We start from the raw sequence: 20522 nt of genomic DNA, 5'->3' as shown, positions 1-20522 counted from the left end.
ACTAGCAAATATCGAGTTATTCAGGGTTAACATTGAAATATTTCATGGTTAGGCACTTGTTTTGTGCGAAACTGCTAGCCATCACATGCTGTTATTAGCAAGTTTGGCGTTATTCAAGGTTAATGTTGAAATATTTCATGGTTAGGCACTTGTTTTGTACGAAACTGCTTGCCATCACATGCTGTTACTAGCAAGTTTGGAGTTATTCAAGATTAACATTTAAATATTTTATTTTGTGATCAAGTCACAGAAATGCGCGAAGTCAAAATGCTGGCCGTTCGCCCATTTCTGGTCTTGCTAACTGCGATTTTTCGGCACGCATGATTGTTTCCCCGATTTTACCCGCTCGGTGCTATGTTTATTTGGAAATATGTCGTCTTGCAGCACCGAGTGTATTTCGTGTATTTGAAATATTCCGTGACAAAATATATGCCCGCGAAGTCTTTATTATTTGCAGTGCCATGGCAGCGTCAGTTTTACCGTTTCCTGCCCTACAGGTGTGGGTGACCGCGTCGACTGTAGTGGGCGAGGGAAGAACCAGTACGCTGGTGTCTGTCGTCCCCAGCGACACCGGTCTGTCCATATTTAAACACAATGATTATTTTTTTATATCTTGCTTATTGGTTATTCGTTGCAGACGAGAGTAACTTTTGCAATAAAACTTTTACTTCGTATTTGGATAAATGTATTTTTATATCTTGCTTATCGGTTATCCGTTGCAGACGAGAGAAACTTTTGCAATGATACTTTAACTTCGTACTTGGATAAATGTATTTTTTTTTATATCTTGCTTATTGACTATATGTTGCAGACGAGAGAAACTTTTGCAATAAAACTTTTACTTCGTACTTGGATAAATGTATTTTTTATATCTTGCCTATCGGTTATCGGTTGCAGACGAGAGAAGCTTTTGCAATGAAACTTTCACTTCGTACTTGGATAATAAATGTATTTTTTATATCTTGCTTATCGGTTATCCGTTGCAGACGAGAGAAGCTTTTGCAATAAAACTTTTACTTCGTACTTAGATAAATGTATTAAGACACTCTTTTGTTCTCATCATCTGTGGTCATGATGAAGGTAACTGGCACTCTGCTACCTAATAATAATAATAATAACCTACTTAATGCTATGTTAAAATTTATGAAAAGGTAAGGATCAGATAATTTTTTAGGTTTTATGATGAGGTGATAATGATTAGTTGTAATGACATCATTTATCCGCCATCGTGCAGTGGTTGGGAGCATTCAGCCTATGCACTACGAGTCACTTTCTTCTACCAAGCTACAATAATCCTTCTTTCATTCATACTTATACAGTTGGTGCGGACATTCAGGGCATGCAGTAAGAGCCATATGTAACGTTCACCTAATAAAGCCATCTTTTTATCCACCATTATGCAGTTAGTGCGGGCATTCAGGACATGCAGTGAGACCCACTTATAACGTTCAGCCCTAATATAACCATCCATTTATCCGCCATTATGCAGTTGGTGCGGGCATCTGGTCGGTGGGCGGAAGCGTGCTCGTCAATTGGAAGCAAGACGCACTCCTGCAATGCAATATAACCATCCTTTTATCCGCCATTATGCAGTTGGTGCGGGCATCTGGTCGGTGGGTGGAAGCGTGCTCGTCAATTGGAAGCAAGACGCACTCCTGCAATGCAATATAACCATCCTTTTATCCGCCATTATGCAGTTGGTGCAGGCATCTGGTCGGTGGGCGGAAGCGTGCTCGTCAATTGGAAGCGAGACGCACTCCTGCAATGCCGCACCGTCGGCGTGCCGGAGCCCTCCAGGACCTGGACCCGCGGACCGGAGCGCGTCAACCTAAACTCCCCGGGGTGCGCTTGCCAGGTTTAACTACGCATTACCGCATAAATTTTCTAACTTGTGATTAATAATTTCTAATGTTCAAAATATCTCATTGTAAATCAAAGGCACGGCAGGTTTTTTTTTATTAAACTTCAAGTCCTTCCCTAGCTTGAATCTAATGTTATCGATGAAATCTTAATTGAAAAAGAAATTCACAATTTAGTTGCTTTCGTTGCACGTATATTATGATCTTGTTTCTAGAATGAATATTTGAAAGTAAACTGGAAAATATCGTGTGAAATATTGATATAGTAGATAGTGCATGATTGTTAGGATTTATTCATATGAGACGTATCTTGCTAGTCTCGAAATTCAATGATGGACTGCATTAGATTGCAATTTTCATATGATCTGCAGTAGGAATACAAAGGCTTCGTGTCAAATGCCTCATTGGCTGCGCATTCTACAATTCGCAAATCTTTTCCCTTGTAACTTTGCCTCCGGCGATGTATCTTTGCCTCAACCTCGCGACTAGCTCGTCGAAATGCCTCCATGCTTATATATCTTGTTAATAATCAATAATAAGCATTGCTTGTTTGAGCGCAACACTAATATTCACCATCCGTCCGAGCTTTGATCATGGAAATATTTTCTGAGAATCCTGTACATGAACTAAAATTGTGGAATACTGTGCAAGAACTAAAAAATACTGTGCATGAACTAAAATATTTAGAAGGATTATCTTCGACAAAATTTCTAGATTTCAGTTTTTTATTCTACAGGCTGATGGTTGATAACAACGGCTCGTTAGTTATCAGCTCCGTGGACCGCAGCGCCAGTGGTCTTTACACCTGTACAGCGTCCAACATACACGGCACTGATGCCATCACCTACAATGTCATAGTTAGAGGTGAAGGTGCTGGAATATTTACTTGAAGTAACACTGAAAGTAAGAGACTTCGATTGGGAATTGGCAACCAATGAACTTGAATGCAAATTTTAGGGAAGATTTTTTCTAATCTTGAGAATGGCCGAGCTAAAAAGTACAATCACAGTTATAAGCTTATAACGGTTCTTGGTGTTAGTAAGCAGTTAAAAATCATCCCGTAATCTACTTAGTGTGAATATTATATCAATATAATAATTCAGATAATATCCATTTTGTTCAACAGTGCCTCCTCTTCCACCTAAATTGCACGTCACTGAAACAACAGCTTCGTCCATACGTCTGCAATGGGACGTGGAAGACGAAGGCGGTTCTCGCGTTACGCTCTTTAACTTGTACTACAGGTAAACTTCTCGGACATTTACCTCGCGTTGGTTCTTTTCTGTACTACAGGTAAATTTCTCGGACTTTTACCTCGCGTCGGTTCTTTTCTGTACTACAGGTAAATTTCTCGGACTTTTATCTCGCGTCGGTTCTTTTCTGCCCAATGATGACTATAATTGTAATGAAACTCATCTTGATTCTTACCACACTCAGCCACTTGCTATTACTAGTGCTACTTATCGTAGTTCGTTTGCTGTCGTTTCTCACATAGAATGTTCCGCCCAAATGAATAATTGTTCAACTGCTGATAATGTCTCTAAAAGTATTCTCTGTTCCACTACATTACTAATAATCATGTCAGCTTCTGTTCTATATTCATTATTGTAACACGGTAGTCTTCCGTACTAGTCGTTTGCATTGTCAATTGTAGGACTGCTAACGGCGAGGCTGTACAACTGGCTGTACAAGACAACAGCCATACAATCTACGGTCTCGAGTGCGGGACAGAGTACATCTGATACATCACTGCACACAACGATATAGGTAATGTCTGATACATCACTGCACACAACGATATAGGTAATGTCTGATACATCACTGCACATAACGATGTAGGTAATGTCTGATACATCACTGCACATAACGATGTAGGTAATGTCTGATACATCACTGCACATAACGATGATAGGTAGTGCCTGCAAATTATTTGCACGAAATTATATATAATGTCTGATGCATATAATGTCTCATTTTTACCTGCTTGTTGGTGTGGATAAATTATTTTTGAGAGAACATCTAATGGTGTAGCAAGATGACTTGAATAATGACCACTACTCACTAGTATATGAACGTATTTTCAGAATGTGGAGGTATGTTTAATGTTAATTTAATTTCTGACGAATTAAGTGAATGATCTTAATTCGTGTACAAGGTTTAGTTTGCCTGGAACAGAAGATTAATCTATAAATTTCCCATTGAATGTTTCACGTGAGCGTCATTTATCAGGGTCGAGCGAGCCGTCGAGCGTTGTGACGGCTCGCACGAAGGGCCGAGCTCCCGTGGCTCCCCCGCTGTTCCAGTTCGTGACCAGCAACAGCACCCAGGCCACCCTGTACCTCACCCAGTGGGACTCAGGGGGCTGTCCCATCTCCCACTTCGTTGTCCAGCTCCGAGACTCCAGCAACCACTGGACCACAGGTCAGCTCAAACTGATAATTTACAAAGCACTAAGATTAATGAAAAATTGCATGAATTTCATGTGTACCAACTATGAACAATCAAGGTTTGTGCATTTGAAAAAGAGTATTTAAATCTGACGAAATATCAAACTCTTGATTTTTGTCGCCAATAACTAAACGTACCATTCGAGTTCTTTTTAATGGAAAAACGGTCATTTTCATGATGATGACCATAAATGAGTAGTGAAGACAAGCGACGAAGAACTAAAAATTTGCAGTGCATTTTGTAATCGCAATTTTTCACATGTACGCTTCACGTAATCTTTCTGTTTAGATCTTCAGTCATCCGACCGAAGTTTACCTGGACATAAATTGTCATTCGTAGTCAAACCTCTTTAGCGGCGAAATACTTCGGTGAGTTTAGTCCTGCAATTTATTAGTCTTTCATTATTGATTCTGATATGATACATTTTTTTGGTTAACTTGGATATAATTTTGCTTATATTTGTTTATCTCTTGTATTAAGATAGTTAATATTTCTGATGTCATTCTTACAGAAACTATGTTTTCAAGATTACCCAAATAAAACTCCTTGAAACCCGAGTGTCGAAATTTCGCCTAAGCCACTAGGGCTTAACACATTTATCATAACGCAATTCATGAGATGTTTTATTGCATGGGACGTCAAATATGTGCTATGAAAGTCTACGGCGAACACTCGTGGTATTCAAGTATCTATGACTTGTTTTAGACGATCGCAACTCGCCGCTGTGGCGCGACCTGCGCATTCTCATCCCTATGACGCTGTCCACACTCGCCCTTCTGGCCACACTCGTCAGGATCTCCGTCTGTCTGTCCGTGACTACACGTTTTCGTCGACGAGAAAATGCGCTCTCTGTCACTCACTGCAGCGAGTACTGAGTTATATTTTTTCAGGATCACCGACGGTATGGGGCGGCTCCAGCGGTCAAAGCAGAGACGATCGCAACTCGCCGCTGTGGCGTGACCTGCGCATTCTCATCCCTATGGCGCTGTCCATTCTCGCCCTAATGGCCACACTCGTCAGGATCTGCATCTGCGTCAGGAGAAGTCAGCATTAGCATGCGCGGGGTCGTTATTTACTCAGGACTTGGAGACAAGACTGAACTGAGATTTGTACCTCTGTTTGGTTTGACCGCAGCTATGGTGGACTTGACATGGCACCTATGACAACGATGCCACCGCAGTTTTGCGATAAAAAATTATTTTAACTTAGAGATGCACGCAATAAATACCAATTAAAGTTGTTTTGTTGGGAACAGAAGTTGCGGGTACGAATAGCCATATTCAGTGCAATTGCTTCACGTTCCTCCCAATCTATTTATACCTCATTCATTTCAATCTTATCTTAATTAATATCAAATCTTACCTATAATTATTTTTATACCGGACAGATTGGTGACTTCAATCGTTGCTATTAAAAATTAATTTGAATATCAATTTATTTATTCATTTAATCTTCAACTAGCGTTTAACTTTAAAAATATAAAAAACGGAAATTTCATTACGATAAAAAGCTCTCATATATATCATTACAATTTCTTTCGTACTCCTTATTGTCATTTCCGATGCAGTAGATTAACTTATTCGTGCACGCTTTTTTCTGGTGTATTTGTTTCTTAGAAGATATGAGGCTTGAGTTGATGTTCATGCAATCATTGTGAAGAATTTATTACTGAACATACTTCTCCCGTGTACAGAAGGTTGGGACCTTTTAGGTAGGACCATAGTCGACGAGCTCAGGCAAACTCAGTTTCTCGTCAAACTTGCCCTAGATTGTTCAGCAATTTGGTACGTTATTATTTACTTACGTTATGACCATTTTACTGTTTGTTTACCTCGATTATTTTCTCTATATTGTTTATAATTTCGACTAACCTCAACTTTGCGTTCAAAATGTCCATTCTTTGTTATCAGAAACCGTTACAATCATCTACGCGTTTTCATTCCTAACAATCCCCCGAACAAAGAGTGGGTACTCTTTATAATCATATTTTCTCCAGGCAAAACCTTGACAAAACACAACTCCGCTGAAGACGAAGTGCCTGAGGGCGGAGCATCGAAGGTTGCTCAGGACGGCCACGACTCTTCCATGCTCAGGGAGAAACAGGAACTCGAAAACCCAGTCAAGACACGCTCGCATTTCCAAAGATTTCCTCAGCCTTTGCCGAATGCGGACGACGGTCGGAATGGTAAAAGAACCGCTTTGTGTTTGGATAATCTATATACTGCTAGAAATAATACAATTTTGTGATTGTTTTGTTGATTGGTATATGTAATTTTTTATTATTGCTGCATTCTTTTCATTTAATGTTATTAGTTGTTACGAGGCTGCTTATCCACATAATATTTAATTTCTTTAACTAATGAACTTGAACAATGACAATTTTGGAGAGAGAGACAGATCACCGCTTCGGGAGTGGGAATCTTGTTGATATTTTTATTCACTATGCGACGCCCGAAACAGTTATGAATGAAATTCTGATTACAATGTTAAACTTTTCGTTTAATAATTATATTTACTTTCATTTAAAGAAGTACTCGATGCGATCCATCTCCACTTTGTTCAAATTATTCATTGTATATTCACGCTCCGTATTTAGAAATGAAATGGCCTCGTATGTAAAATCCATTGTATAGCTTCAGGCTCGCTCTAAAACTCCTGAAATTTGAGTCGAAATTTGCGTTAACTAAGAAGTTCACAGAACAAAGCAAAATTGAAATTTCTAAACCATTGATGGCATTTATACCATATTAGAAATTCCAAATAATTGCGAAAAATTAGTTAATTAATGATTTTTTTATTTTTTTTGCCATATTCTACCGTTAGCAGCAAACTACTATTAAATTCAGATTACCCAGGGGAGTCGGACGTGTACCACTACGCGGACAGCACCTACCATCTAGGGGCGGTATCACCAATACCCCAAGCCCCGCTGTCCCGACCTCCGTACGAGGCGAGGGACGGGGCCTATACAGAGGACACGAGCCAGAGGAGCTACGCTACTCTTGTGTACCAAATACCATCGCTCAATAATGTCGACAGCCCTAATGCTGTAAGCTCTTTCCTGTTATAAAAATTTGTAAAATTTATCATTAAATTAAAAAATTCAATATTAAATATATCCTTTAAATATATTATATTTATTATTAAAATTAAAATTTTAAAAGATCCGGTTAAATGAAACGATTTTAGATCATCTGTGAACAAGTCACGAAAAGTTCTGGAATCGGCGACAGGCCACATCAGGCCTGCTCTTTAGGGCCGACATCACTATGTTATTACGGAGAACTGAGGAAGCGAATCAGCTATTTTACGAACCCGGAACTCATTTGCACCTTAAAACGTTTATAAATTAACTTTTCTTTACATGATCCACTTTAACTTACAACTCCTTCAGGTTCAGAATATTTCCATATTGAGGTCATGTTGTTGATTCAATAGTGAGCAATAATTGTGAGGGAATATCTGTGAATTTGTAGAACATTGAAGTTCAATCTATAAATTCATATGAAATTCACGATCTTGGAAAAACTACAAATACAATAAATTGATTTAGTCGCAAACATTCGTCACAATATGACCTTGTCAAATACAATAAATTTATTCAGTCGCAAACATTCGCCCAAATATGACGACGCTGGAAATTAATCGTATGCCGTTTAGTTTTCCCTATCTTACTTTAATTTCTTTTCAATAAGCTAAAATAATTGCATTAAAAAGAGCCAATATTATCGATGTTTAAATGTGAATTGTAATAATTGCTTCTTTCTCAAACTTTATTACCCGTAATGAAGATAATTAAATTCACCACAAAGCACGAATAAAGAAAATCTATTCGAAAGTATGTGGTTTGAATTTAATATAATTTGAAATTAATTTTTGACTGACCTCTTGCGGAGGCCTATTTATTTACCATGATTTTAGCTGTGAATTTTTGTTTGTAGAATTATGAGGGCTCTCTGTCTGACGGAAGATTAAAAATGCAAACATAATTTTTACTCAGGTGGAGGGCTCCTCGTCGGACGAAAATTATACCAGCGCCATCCCTTCGAAAATGTCTCGAGATTACCGCGGGCAGGCGAGGCCGGAGAGTTCCGTTGTTGGACTCCGGGGCGTTGACAAGCGCCAGGCGGACGGCGAGCGCAACCGGCAATGGGACAACCGCCAGAGACGTCCGCCTCGACACATTTCTTTCCCAACCCAATGTTATGAGTAATTCTTTAACATTTAAAATCCTAACGGGAATGTTGAAGTAGCATAACATTACGATTGATAGGAATGGGGAAGTATACGGTCAACTTAAAATGAAAAACAGCACAAAAGGTAATTTTATTTATGAAGCGTATTCAAGATTGACGGAATCGCATGTGATACTGTATGTCAACCATCCTCATCCTAGTTCGTTAATGCTTAAATTTGTAGATAGCGGCAGCAAATAAATGTAGCAAAAATATCCCTGTTATAATATACTCAGTGTTATTAATGACATGAAAATTCAAAATTAAGCCTTGTTCTTGAGTGTGCTAATATAATAATGTGTTAGTTTCACCTGGCGCTTTTGTACGGCAACGATTGTCCTAATGGATCCTTCAACATTCGTTGGGTTAAGTTCGAGTTCTAAGAGTGGTTCAAGTTTTATTTTTCTGCAATCAGTGAATAATCCAGAACCCATAAAAAGACACAAAATTTATACGAGTATATTTTTCTCAGCTCATTAAGTTTCTGGCGTTAATTGTAATTTTGCATTTATTGAGTTTTTCTACAAATTCAACTTTCATAGATTTTAAATAGGTACTATGTTTAAGAACTGTCACAGAAGTCATCAAATTCAGGTAAAAATTCCAGGAGTTAGTGGGCAGAGGACGAGAAAAAACGATTTATTCATTACGATTATTTGTTTATGGTGCTTTTGTTATTCAAGCAAAATTAAGATGCTAATCATGGCACGAAATAACTCGATAAATGATCAAACTCTAAAAACCTACATCTGTACCCTGAGATCATGTTATTCACGGAACTATAGCAAGAAGCGAACAAGTACAAGAAGGTAACGCAGTCTCTGTACGAGTGACAACTCAGTCGTTCCTTCTCTATATTCCACCACTGAGCATTAGTTTATCACAGATGTAATAAGCGTTCACATTGCGTTTTTTTTTCAACGCACGTATATTATACAATATTCATGATTAAATAAGAACTATTGAGTTTCCAATTAGTAAAAATAAGTTTCAAAGTAAATGTACAAAGTTTTAACCGACGGAATTGATTTATTCAATGTTGATAGTAGGATGTGAATAGCAGGTGAGCTACTACTACTACTGCATAGATTAATTTATCATTAGATAACATCTCATTGAACTGAAACGATCCTTACTTTCAGCTATCCTTAGTTTCTGTAAACGGTTTTCAATGTTCAGAATAAAGTTTACTCTGTTCAATATAACTATAAGCTAAAATCTTAAAGTCAGTGTCGGACACCGGAACGTTGCACTGTTCGGCGTGAGTGCGCACAGCCGAATGAGGAGGGCGCGATAGTAACTGCCCAGTCCTACAACTCCTCCCTTTATACTCAGCGACCCTAGTGTAAAGGTTGCGTGCCGTCATTCCGACGTACGCAGATGCACATCGTGCACAACTAAATTTATAATGCTGAATATGTGTGGAGTTTTCTTCGCTTTTAAATTTCTATTAGTATTGTATACATACAGTAATTATGATTATTGTCTTCGCAAGCTGGTAGAATACCACAGAAATCATAAGAGGAACTTGTTTATAGGATTGTTCCTCCCTGCAGCTCCCAGCAGCCCTCCAGCTTCCGTCTCTTGTTCCCCGTCGTCCGCTCACTCCCTCACTGTCAGCTGGCGTCCCCCTGAGGAGCGCGGGAGGAATGGCGTTATCGTGGCCTATCATCTTGCCTACTCCCCATCATCCTCCAGTGAGTGAGAAACATTCGCTGTTACATCAACGATCTACTTGAGTTGTTTGAAATTAAATTTAACCTCACTTCCAAAGAGTCACAGAACGACTTGAAAAGTCGTTTAGCTATCAGAAGCGAAAACTGTTCAAAATTAAAATCAGTCATCTATTCAGAAACATTCCAGGACATCACTCGTAATCTTCATATTAAGTCCAAGTAATAAGTAACCTTTGCCAAAGTTTTTTAGCCCCTCCTTTAAAATACAAATTTTAAATCGTTCGAATAAAGTCTCAAAGTGAGAGTTTGTGACTTTTATTTTATCCTTATCAAGGCGTTTTATCCCCCAAGATTACGGCACATTCGGTGAATCATCGACCCCGGAAATGGATGATGGCATTCAGCGGGCGATCTCGACGAGCCGCGGTGGACGACTGTTGATCGTCATTGACAGTCACGGGACGGAACTGCCGGGGCTGGAGGCCTGGACCAACTACTCCATCACAGTCGCGGCCGCCACTTCTGTTGGGGTGGGAGTTTCTGCGAACACTGTCTTGTGCGCCACCATGGAGGGAGGTAAGCTTGCTTTTGGTACTTAAGAAGTACTTTTCTTCTAGCTTTTAAAACATCGTGATAATTCTCGGAATTCGTGTATGACGAAGTTTGAGAATTTATGACGAAACTTCCTTCAGAGTTTAGAAGGTTCTGGCTTTTAAATATTTGAATTATAGCATTACATTTTTTGAGTGATATCATGATAGCTGATGTGACATGATGGAGAAATCAGAAATTGATGGAACAATCCTAGGTTTCTAGGTTTCTTCAGTGATAAATAGATGAATCATTGATTAAAATCTCAAAGTAAGGTTGTCGTTGCCAGTTCCATCAGCGCCTTCATCAGTGAAGGCCGTGTCTGCCGGAGCGTCCAGCGTCTTGGTGGCGTGGCGGGCGCCTGAGCAGCCTCGAGGACGCGTAATTTCTTACACGGTGTACTGGCGCCCCACGTCCAATGCCTCCGAAGTCTTGCTGACCAAGAGCACCGCCGTAGAAGGGCAGAAAAACTTCTTGAAGCTCGAAAATTTAAGCGGCGTGCCATTGCATGTCAGTCTATATGCAGAGCTGGGCAGCGCTAATTTGAAATGTAGCGGCCGCTACCGCTGCATGCTCTAAATATAGCGGGTGCTACCGCTACCGCTACAATTGCCGAAATGTGGCGCCGCTAACGCTACCAAAAATGTAGCGGCCGCTAGTAGCAGCCGCTACATGTAGCGCGCTACTGCCCACCTCTGTCTATATGTAATAAATCGTCGTTAAATACTGTTACTTGTGTTAGTTGAGTGATTAAGGGTTGTTGGAAATGGAATTAATGTGATAGCCATTTATGCTGTAAGTGTATAATTTCATTTCCCTGTCTCGTAATAGAGTGCGTAATTGCAAGTAATCAAATGAAAGGCATCGACCTGCCTTGCGTGCTCACCTGTTGTTGTGGTCAAGTCGCAGAAATGCGCGAAGTCAAAATGATGACCGTTCGCCTTTTTCTGGTCTTGCTAACTGTGATTTTTCGGCACATATGATTGTTTCTCCCGTTTTACCCGCTCGGTGCTACGATTATTTAGAAATATTTCGTGTTGCAGCACCGAGTGTATTTCATGTATTTGAAATATTTCGTGACAAAATATAACCCGCAATGTTTTAATTATTTGCAGTGACATAGCAGCTCCAGGACCTGGACCCGCGGACCGGAGCGCGTCGCCCTAAACTCCCCGGGGTGCGCTTGCCAGGTTTAACGACGCATTACCGCATAAATTTCTAAATTGTGATTAACAATTTCTAATGTTCAAAATATCTCATTGTAATTCAATGACACGGAACATTTTTTATAAAACTTAAAGTCTTTCACTTGAATCTAATGCTGATGAATCTAAATTGAAAAAATCACCATTTAGTTGCTTTCGTTGCATTTATTTAATGGTCCTGTTACTAGAATGAATATATAGAAGTAAACTGGAAAATTTTGTGTGAAATATTGATATAGTATATAGTGCATGATTGTTAGAATTTATTCATATGAGACGTATCTTGCTAGTCTCGAAATTCAGTGATGGACTGCATTAGATTTCAATTTTCATAAGGTGTGCAGGAGGAATACAAAGGCTTTGTGTCAAATGCCCTCATTGGCTGCGCATTCTACAATTCGCAAATCTTTTCCCTTGTAACTTTGCCTCCGGCGATGTGTCTTTGCCTCAACCTCGTCGAAATGCCTCCATGTTTATATAGCTTGTTAATAATAAATAATAAACACTGCTTGTTTGAGCGCAACCGTAACTTTCACCCTCCGTACGAGCTTTGATCATGGAAGTATTTTCTGAGAATACAGTGCAAGAACTAAAATATTTAGAAGGGTTATCTTCGACAAAATTTCTTGATTTCATTTTTTTATTCTACAGGCTGATGGTTGATAACAACGGCTCGTTAGTGATCAGCTCCGTGGACCGCAGCGCCAGTGGTCTTTACACCTGTACAGCGTCCAACATACACGGCAGTGATGCCATCACCTACAATGTCATAGTTAGAGGTGAAGGTGCTGGCATATTTAATTGAATTAACATTGAAAGTAAGAGACTTCGATTGGGAGTTGGCAACCAATGAACTTGAATGCACATTTTAGGGAAGATTTATTTCTAATATTGAGAATGGTCGAGCTAAAAAGTAAAATTACAGTTATAACGATTCTTGATAATTTGGTCTTGAGCAGTTGGTCAGTGAGCATGCAGTTGACTTGGCCAGTAAGCAGTTGAAAATAATGCCTTAATTTACTAAGTGTGAATATTAAATCATCAAAAAAATTCAGATAATGTCCATTTTGTTCAACAGTGCCTCCTCTTCCGCCAAAATTGCATGTCACTGAAACAACAGCTTCGTCCATACGTCTGCAATGGGACGTGGAAGACGAAGGCGGTTCTCGTGTTACGCTCTTTAACTTGTACTACAGGTAAATTTCTCGGACTTTTACCTCTCGTCGGTTCTTTTCTGTACTACAGGTAAATTTCTCGGACATTTACCTCGCGTCGGTTCTTTTCTGCCCATTGACAACTATACTTGCCATGAAACTCATCTTGATTTTTACCACACTCATCCACTTGCTATTACTATTGCTACTTATCGTAGTTCGTTTGCTGTCGTTTCTCACATAGACTGTTCCGCCCAAAAATATAATTGTTCAACTACTGATAATGTCTCTGAAAGTATTCTCTGTTCCAATAGATTGCTATTAATCATGTCAGCTTCTGTAATGCATTCATTATTGTTATACGGCAGTCTTCCGTACTAGTCGTTTGCATTGTCAATTGTAGGACTGCTAACGGCGAGGCTGTGCAACTGGCTGTACAAGACAACAGCCATACAATCTACGGTCTCGAGTGCGGGACAGAGTATATCTTCTATATCACTGCACACAACGATATAGGTAATGCCTGATACATCACTGCACACAACGATATAGGTAATGTCTGATACATNTAGATGTGTATAAGAGCCACCACTTATCCTCTGCATCGAATCAGCCCACGAAATAGTCGAAGGAGGATTATAAAGGTTTCCTAAAATTTCTGTGAAAGTGATATGATTCGAAACTTTGCATCAGATTTATTGATGACGAGGTTCTGCACATAATGAGAAAATAAGTTTGTAATACGAGATAAAAAGGTTAACGTGGTTTTCAAACAATATGATGCAAGAAGATAACATACAAAAGACTTCGGACTAAGTGAGCACGCCGAATCAAAGGAGGAACTGTGATAAATTTCGAATAACAACGTAGCGCAACGAATTCCAAGGTTGTGTACGGTCGTGGGTCTATAAATGTTCTATCTACCGAATGATATTGGCTCCAGACTACCTCTCCTATTACGTACAGCATTAGGGATGGAATCAGTTATGCACGAGATGCCTCAACATGTAGCATGTAGTGATTGATCTTGAACCTAATTTTACGATCTGAGACATATCAGACCCTATTGAAGCAACATGATTTAATGATGTCACTGAATTCATGTGCGATCCGGCCGAATCGACACTTCTCCGAACTCGCCTGCAGACTCGAACGCAAAACCTAACTTTACGCTCAACCGAATCACCCGTAAGTCTTTCAACACTAAACGGATTTGCTTGGAATTTGGCATACAAGTAGATTTTATCAGTGTGCTGCGATACGCGGCTTTGTAGTGCTGGCCGCCAGGTACGTTTCGTACAACTCGTAAGGAGAACTAAGCTGAATGCTGATTAGTCACCTTCCCTAGGTGGAGCAGGATGTGGTTCAGAGAGCCCCAACAATAGTTCGAGCACTACAAAGATTATCAACGTTTGCTTCAAAGAAATGTTTAGTGGAAGACACTGGACAATCATTGTACTCTAGGTTATATTTCACTTATTTGGCGTTTCAGTCAAAATGGGCGAAATTTTTGCACGTGTTTGCAGCTTTTTGCAAGTGCGGCACCAGCTTATACTTCATCTATGCACTCAGGAAATGGTTAGCTCAGCTTATTAGGTGGTGCGTTACATCAGATCGTCTTATCCATTATTTCTTTAAGCACTCAGGATGTGGTTGGTTGCAGGTGGTGCGCTGCACCAGCTTTTGGTCCATCCTTCAAGCACTCGGGATGTGCTTCGTTTCATTTATGCAGGTGGTTTAGAATGTGGTTCGTTGCAGGTGGTGCAGGATGTGGTTCCAGGAATTTAAAGCAAAGACAATCCCAGAAAAAATCACCATTTCTTCATAAGATTAACCGTTTCGTAGTCTAGCTCCATTGTCAGTTCACAACACAAAGTTCAGTTTAGAAGAAGTTCAGTCCTAGAAACACAAGTACAACCAATTAGTAAAGTAAAATCCACGGTCAGATATTAAAACGGAAATAAGCAAATGAGGCATGAAATTAAAGCTAACAAACGGGCTATCTATTTACTATTTCAAGAGGAAAGGAGCTAAAAGCAGCATTCAGGCTAGGCTTCTGTTTGAATATATACAGAGATTAGAAAATTGGTGGATCAGTAACACCGGATGTGAATGCTGGAACCTTAAAATCACTATCAGATCCTGAGGTGCACTCATCGGCATGAACACATACAGCAAAATGACGAGCATGTGCAAGTAGGTTCCCCGTTCTATAACTCCTGCCTTTATGCTCAGCCAGCCTAGTATAGAAATTGCGTGACGTCATACCGACGTACGCTGATGGGCACTGTGCAGAACTATACCTGTAAACTAGTGACGATCGCATAAAAACAGGGAGGGTATCCTTGTACCTGAAAAACGAGCCGATTCTAAAATTGTTAACTAACAACACATGAAGATTTACATCCGGAAGGTATTTAAGCGAATAAAATGTTCAATTCCTTTGCAGGTGGTGAGTTCGAGCTCTCGGTCGTTACGCGTGACGTGGCTGCCTCCGCCTCGCAACGCCTCACATGGACGCCTCCTGGGCTACTACCTCGGCATCCGCCTCCGCCTCCCCAGGTGCGCCTCACGCCTCGCATTCATGCAAAAAATCAGGCATACTTTCTACTGATGCTATCGACATCAGTTCCGCTGTCTTGATATTTATCATGGGGAATAGCTGGGGTGTAGTCTGTAGTGGTTGATGTTTTAAATACCCTAAGCGCCACTTGCAGCTCTAAGACGTCTCATAAGCTCTTTGGTGTATCATAGAGTTGACAGCAAGACGTTGACCTCTTGACGTGTTGGCAGCACGATGGATGACACAAGTGACGAAGGCAGCGCTTACAACTTCACGACGGTGGGCGGTAGCGATGCTTCGTCCACCGCCACGCACACCATCGTCACTGACCTGCATCCTCACTCCTTCTACGATGTCATCGTCAGGGCCTTCAACTCCCGAGGGGCTGGACCCTCGTCAGACCCTGTCATGGGGCAGACCCTGCAGGACAGTGAGTTTTGTTTCCTGTTACATGGTTTCATTACATGCTCTTGTGTCTCAGTCCTTTGGCTAATGCAGAGAAACAATGTGTTGGTCACTTATTTCTCTGTTTGAGATCTTTAAATGTGCCTAGAAGAGCAGCCATTGACTGCGGGCACTTTGATATGTACAAGTAACTCGTTAGTAATGTATAGATAATTATGATTATTGTCTTCGCAAGCTGGTAGAATACCACAGAAATCATAAGAGGAACTTGTTTATAGGATTGTTCCTCCCTGCAGCTCCCAACAGCCCTCCAGCCTCCGTCTCTTGTTCCCCGTCGTCCGCTCACTCCCTCACTGTCAGCTGGCGTCCCCCTGAGGAGCGCGGGAGGAATGGCGTTATCGTGGCCTATCATCTTGCCTACTCCCCATCATCCTCGAGTGAGTGAGAAACATTCTCTGTTATTGATCAAGTCACAGAAATGCGCGAAGTCAAAATGCTGATCGTTCGCCTATTTCTGGACTTGCTAACTGCGATTTTTCGGCACGCATGATTGTTTCTCCCGTTTTACCCGCTCGGTGCTATGATTATTTGGAAATATGTCGTGTTGCAGCACCGAGTGTATTTCGTGTATTTGAAATATTTCGTGACAAAATATATGCCCGCGAAGTCCTTATAATTTGCAGTGCCATGGCAGCGTCAGTTTTATCGTTTCATGCCCTGCAGGTGTGGGTGACCGCGTCGACTGTTGTGGGCGAGGGAAGAACCAGTGCGCTGATGTCTGTCGTCCCCAGCGACACCGGTCTGTCTATATCTATACGCAGTGATTATTTTTTTATACCTTGCTTCTTGGTTATTCGTTGCAGACGAGAGAAACTTTTGCAATAAAACTTTTACTTCGTACTTGGATAAATGTACAACCCTTGGCAAAAATTATGGAATCACCGGCCTCGGAGGATGTTCATTCAGTTGTTTAACTTTGTAGAAAAAAAAACAGATCCCAGACATGACACAAAACTAAATTCATTTCAAAAGGCAACTTTCTGGTTTTAAGAAGCACTATAAGAAATCAAGAAAAAAAATTGTGCAGTCAGTAACGGTAATTTTTTTAGACCGAGCAGAGGGGAAAAATATGGAATCACTCAATTCTGAGGAAAAAATTATGGAATCATGAAAAACAAAAGAACGCTCCAACACATCACTAGTATTTTGTTGCACCACCTCAGGCTTTTATAACAGCATGCAGTCTCTGAGGCATAGACTTAATGAGTGACAAACTGTACTCTTCATCAATCTGCCTCCAACTTTCTCTGATTGCTGTTGCCAGATCAGCTTTGCAGGTTGGAGCCTTGTCATGGACCATTTTCCTCAACTTCCACCAAAGATTTTCAATTGGATTAAGATCCGGACTATTTGCAGGACATGAAATTGACCTTATGCGTCTTTTTCAAGGAATGTTTTCACAGTTTTTGCTCTATGGCAAGATGCATTATCATCTTGAAAAATGATTTAATCATCCCCAAACATCTTTTTAATTGATGGGATATGGAAAGTGTCCAAAATATCAACGTAAACTTGTGCATTCATCAAAGATGTAATGACAGCCATCTCCCCAGTGCCTTTACCTGACATGCAGCCCCATATCATCAATGACTGTGAAAATTTGCATGTTCTCTTAAGGCAGTCATCTGTATAAATCTCATTGGAACAGCACCAAACAAAAGTTCCAGCATCATCACCTTGCCAATGCAGATTCGAGATTCAACACTGAATATGACTTTCATCCAGTCATCCACAGTCCACGATTGCTTTTCCTTAGCCCATTGTAACCTTGTTTTTTTCTGTTTTGGTGTTAATGATGGCTTTCGTTTGGCTTTTCTGTATGTAAATCCCATTTTCTTTAGGCGGTTTCTAACGGTTCGGTCACAGACGTTAACTCCAGTTTCCTCCTATTCGTTCTTCATTTGTTTTGTTGTGCATTTTCGGTTTTTGAGACATATTGCTTTGAGTTTTCTTTCTTGACGCTTTGATGTCTTCCTTGGTCTACCAATATGTTTGCCTTTAACAACCTTCCCATGTTGTTTGTATTTGGTCGAGATTTTAGACACAGCTGACTGTGAACAACCAACATCTTTCCAACATTGCGTGATGATTTAACCTCTTTTAAGAGTTTGATAATCCTCTCCTATGTTTCAATTGACATCTCTCGTTTTGGAGCCATGATTCATGTCAGTCCAGTTGGTGCAGCAGCTCTCCAAGGTGTGATCACTCCTTTGTAGATGTAGACTAACGAGCAGATCTAATTTGATGCAGGTGTTAGTTTTGGGGATGAAAATTTACAGGGTGATTCCATAATTTTTTCCTCAGAATTGAGTGATTCCATATTTTTTTCCCCCTGCTTGGTCTAAATATATAACCGTTACTGACTGCACAATTTTTTTCTTGATTTCTTATAGTGTTTCTTAAAGCCAGAAAGTTGCCATTTGAAATGACTTTAGTTTTGTGTCATGTCTGTGATCTGCTTTTTTTGTACAAAGTTAAACAACTGAATGAACATCCTCCGAGGCCGGTGATTCCATATATTTTGCCAGGGGTTGTATTAGGGCACTCTTTTGTTTCTCATCGTCTGTGGTCATGATGAAGGTAACTGGCACTCTGCTACTTAATAATAATAATAACCTACCTAATGCTATGTTAAAATTTATGAAAAAGTAAGTATCAGATGATTTTTTAGGTTTTTTGATGAGGTGATGATTTAGTTGAGGCGATGATTTAGTTGTAATGACAGTTGTAAGCGTTCCTTTGACTTGAAGCCACATTCAAATTGCAAGGTACAATAATCCTTCTTTCATTCAGCCTTTTTTTCAGGCCATGCAGTGAGAGCCTTATATAACGTTCAACCAACTATAACCATCCTCTTATCCACCATTATGCAGTTGGTGCGGGCATCTGGTCGGTGGGCGGAAGCGTGCTCGTCAATTGGAAGCAAGACGCACTCCTGCAATGCCGCACCGTCGGCGTGCCGGAGCCCACCAGGACCTGGACCCGCGGACCGGAGCGCGTCGCCCTAAACTCCCCGGGGTGCGCTTGCCAGGTTTAACTTTGTACTACCGCATAAATTTCTAACTTGTGATTAACAATTTCTAACGTTCAAAATATCACATTGTTTATTCAATTACACGGAACATTTTTTATAGAACTTCAAGTCCTTCACGTGAATCTAATGTTATCGATGAAATCTTAATTGAGAAAAAAAATTCACAATTTAGTTGCTTTCGTTGCACGTATATTATGATCTTGTTTCTAGAATGAATATTTGAAAGTAAACTGGAAAATATCGTGTGAAATATTGATATAGTAGATAGTGCATGATTGTTAGGATTTATTCATATGAGACGTATCTTGCCTGTCTCGAAATTCAGTGATGGACTGCATTAGATTGCAATTTTTATATGATGTGCAGGAGGAATACAGAGGCTTCGTGTCAAATGCCTAATTAGCTGCGCATTCTACAATTCGCGAATCGTTTCCCTTGTTACTTTGCCTCCAGCGATGTGTCATGGCCTTAACCTCGCAGCTAGCTCGTCGAAATGCCTCCATGCTTATATAGCTTGTTAATAATCAATAATAAGCATTGCTTGTTCGAGCGCAACACTAATATTCACCCTCCGTCCGAGCTTTGATCATGGAAATTTTTTTCTGAGAATCCTGTGCATGAACTAAAATTGTGGAATACTGTGCAAGAACTAAAAAATACTGTGCATGAACTAAAATATTTAGAAGGATTATCTTCGACAAAATTTCTAGATTTCAGTTTTTTATTCTACAGGCTGATGGTTGATAACAACGGCTCGTTAGTGATCAGCTCCGTGGACCGCAGCGCCAGTGGTCTTTACACCTGTACAGCGTCCAACATACACGGCACTGATGCCATCACATACAATGTCATAGTTAGAGGTGAAGGTGCTGAAATATTTACTTGAATTAACACTGGAACTCAGAAGCTTCGATTAGAGGTGAAGGTGCTGACATATTTACTTGAATCAAAACTGAAACTTAGAAGCTTCGTTTGGGAATTGGCAACCAATGAACGTGAATGAAAATTTTAGGGAAGATTTTTTCTAATCTTGAGAATGGTCGAGCTAAGAAGTAAAATTACAGTCAAAACAATTCTTGGTGTCAGTAAGCAGTTAAAAATCATGCGTTAATTTACTAAGTGTGAATATTAAATCAATAACAAAAAAATTCAGATAATATCCTTATTCTTCAACAGTGCCTCCTCTTCCACCAAAACTGCACGTCACTGAAACAACAGCTTCGTCCATACGTCTGCAATGGGACGTGGAAGACGAAGGCGGTTCTCGTGTTACGCTCTATAATTTGTATTAC

At 40.1% G+C, this 20522-nt stretch overlaps 4 protein-coding genes across 4 annotated transcripts; all 4 read left to right on the top strand.

Annotated features, from left to right (window-relative positions):
- Window positions 1-461: 461 nt before the first annotated feature.
- LOC108675126 (Down syndrome cell adhesion molecule-like protein Dscam2) lies at window positions 462-3601 on the top strand. Its single transcript, XM_018163111.1, has 5 exons — window positions 462-573; window positions 1698-1842; window positions 2596-2723; window positions 2986-3103; window positions 3514-3601. Exons 1-5 carry the CDS (start codon window positions 462-464, stop codon window positions 3599-3601), a joined length of 591 nt encoding a protein of 196 aa, XP_018018600.1.
- Window positions 3602-3764: 163 nt separating this feature from the next.
- Window positions 3765-8520, top strand: LOC108675125. Its single transcript, XM_018163110.1, has 6 exons — window positions 3765-3771; window positions 4089-4280; window positions 5198-5350; window positions 6304-6492; window positions 7154-7356; window positions 8308-8520. The coding sequence occupies exons 1-6, from the start codon at window positions 3765-3767 to the stop codon at window positions 8518-8520; spliced, it is 957 nt and encodes a 318-aa protein (XP_018018599.1).
- A 2166-nt stretch (window positions 8521-10686) lies between these two features.
- Window positions 10687-11649, top strand: LOC125179469 (neuronal cell adhesion molecule-like). Its single transcript, XM_047885399.1, has 3 exons — window positions 10687-10794; window positions 11099-11319; window positions 11641-11649. The coding sequence occupies exons 1-3, from the start codon at window positions 10785-10787 to the stop codon at window positions 11647-11649; spliced, it is 240 nt and encodes a 79-aa protein (XP_047741355.1). The 5' UTR covers window positions 10687-10784.
- A 294-nt stretch (window positions 11650-11943) lies between these two features.
- On the top strand, window positions 11944-20515 carry LOC108675122 (Down syndrome cell adhesion molecule-like protein Dscam2; the record flags this gene model as incomplete). Its single annotated transcript, XM_018163108.2, has 12 exons — window positions 11944-11986; window positions 12666-12793; window positions 13093-13210; window positions 13572-13684; window positions 14517-14578; window positions 15618-15730; window positions 15962-16161; window positions 16433-16573; window positions 16831-16935; window positions 19070-19214; window positions 19963-20090; window positions 20407-20515. Coding segments are annotated over exons 2-12 (1358 nt in total), but the record flags the coding sequence as incomplete, so codon positions are not given.
- Window positions 20516-20522: the final 7 nt, after the last annotated feature.

This window comes from Hyalella azteca, unplaced genomic scaffold (assembly GCF_000764305.2).
Source record: "Hyalella azteca isolate HAZT.00-mixed unplaced genomic scaffold, Hazt_2.0.2 contig17811, whole genome shotgun sequence".
NCBI lineage: Eukaryota > Metazoa > Arthropoda > Malacostraca > Amphipoda > Hyalellidae > Hyalella > Hyalella azteca.
The sequence above is the reverse complement of the archived record's forward strand: the minus strand, read 5'-3'. Positions and strand labels throughout refer to the sequence as shown.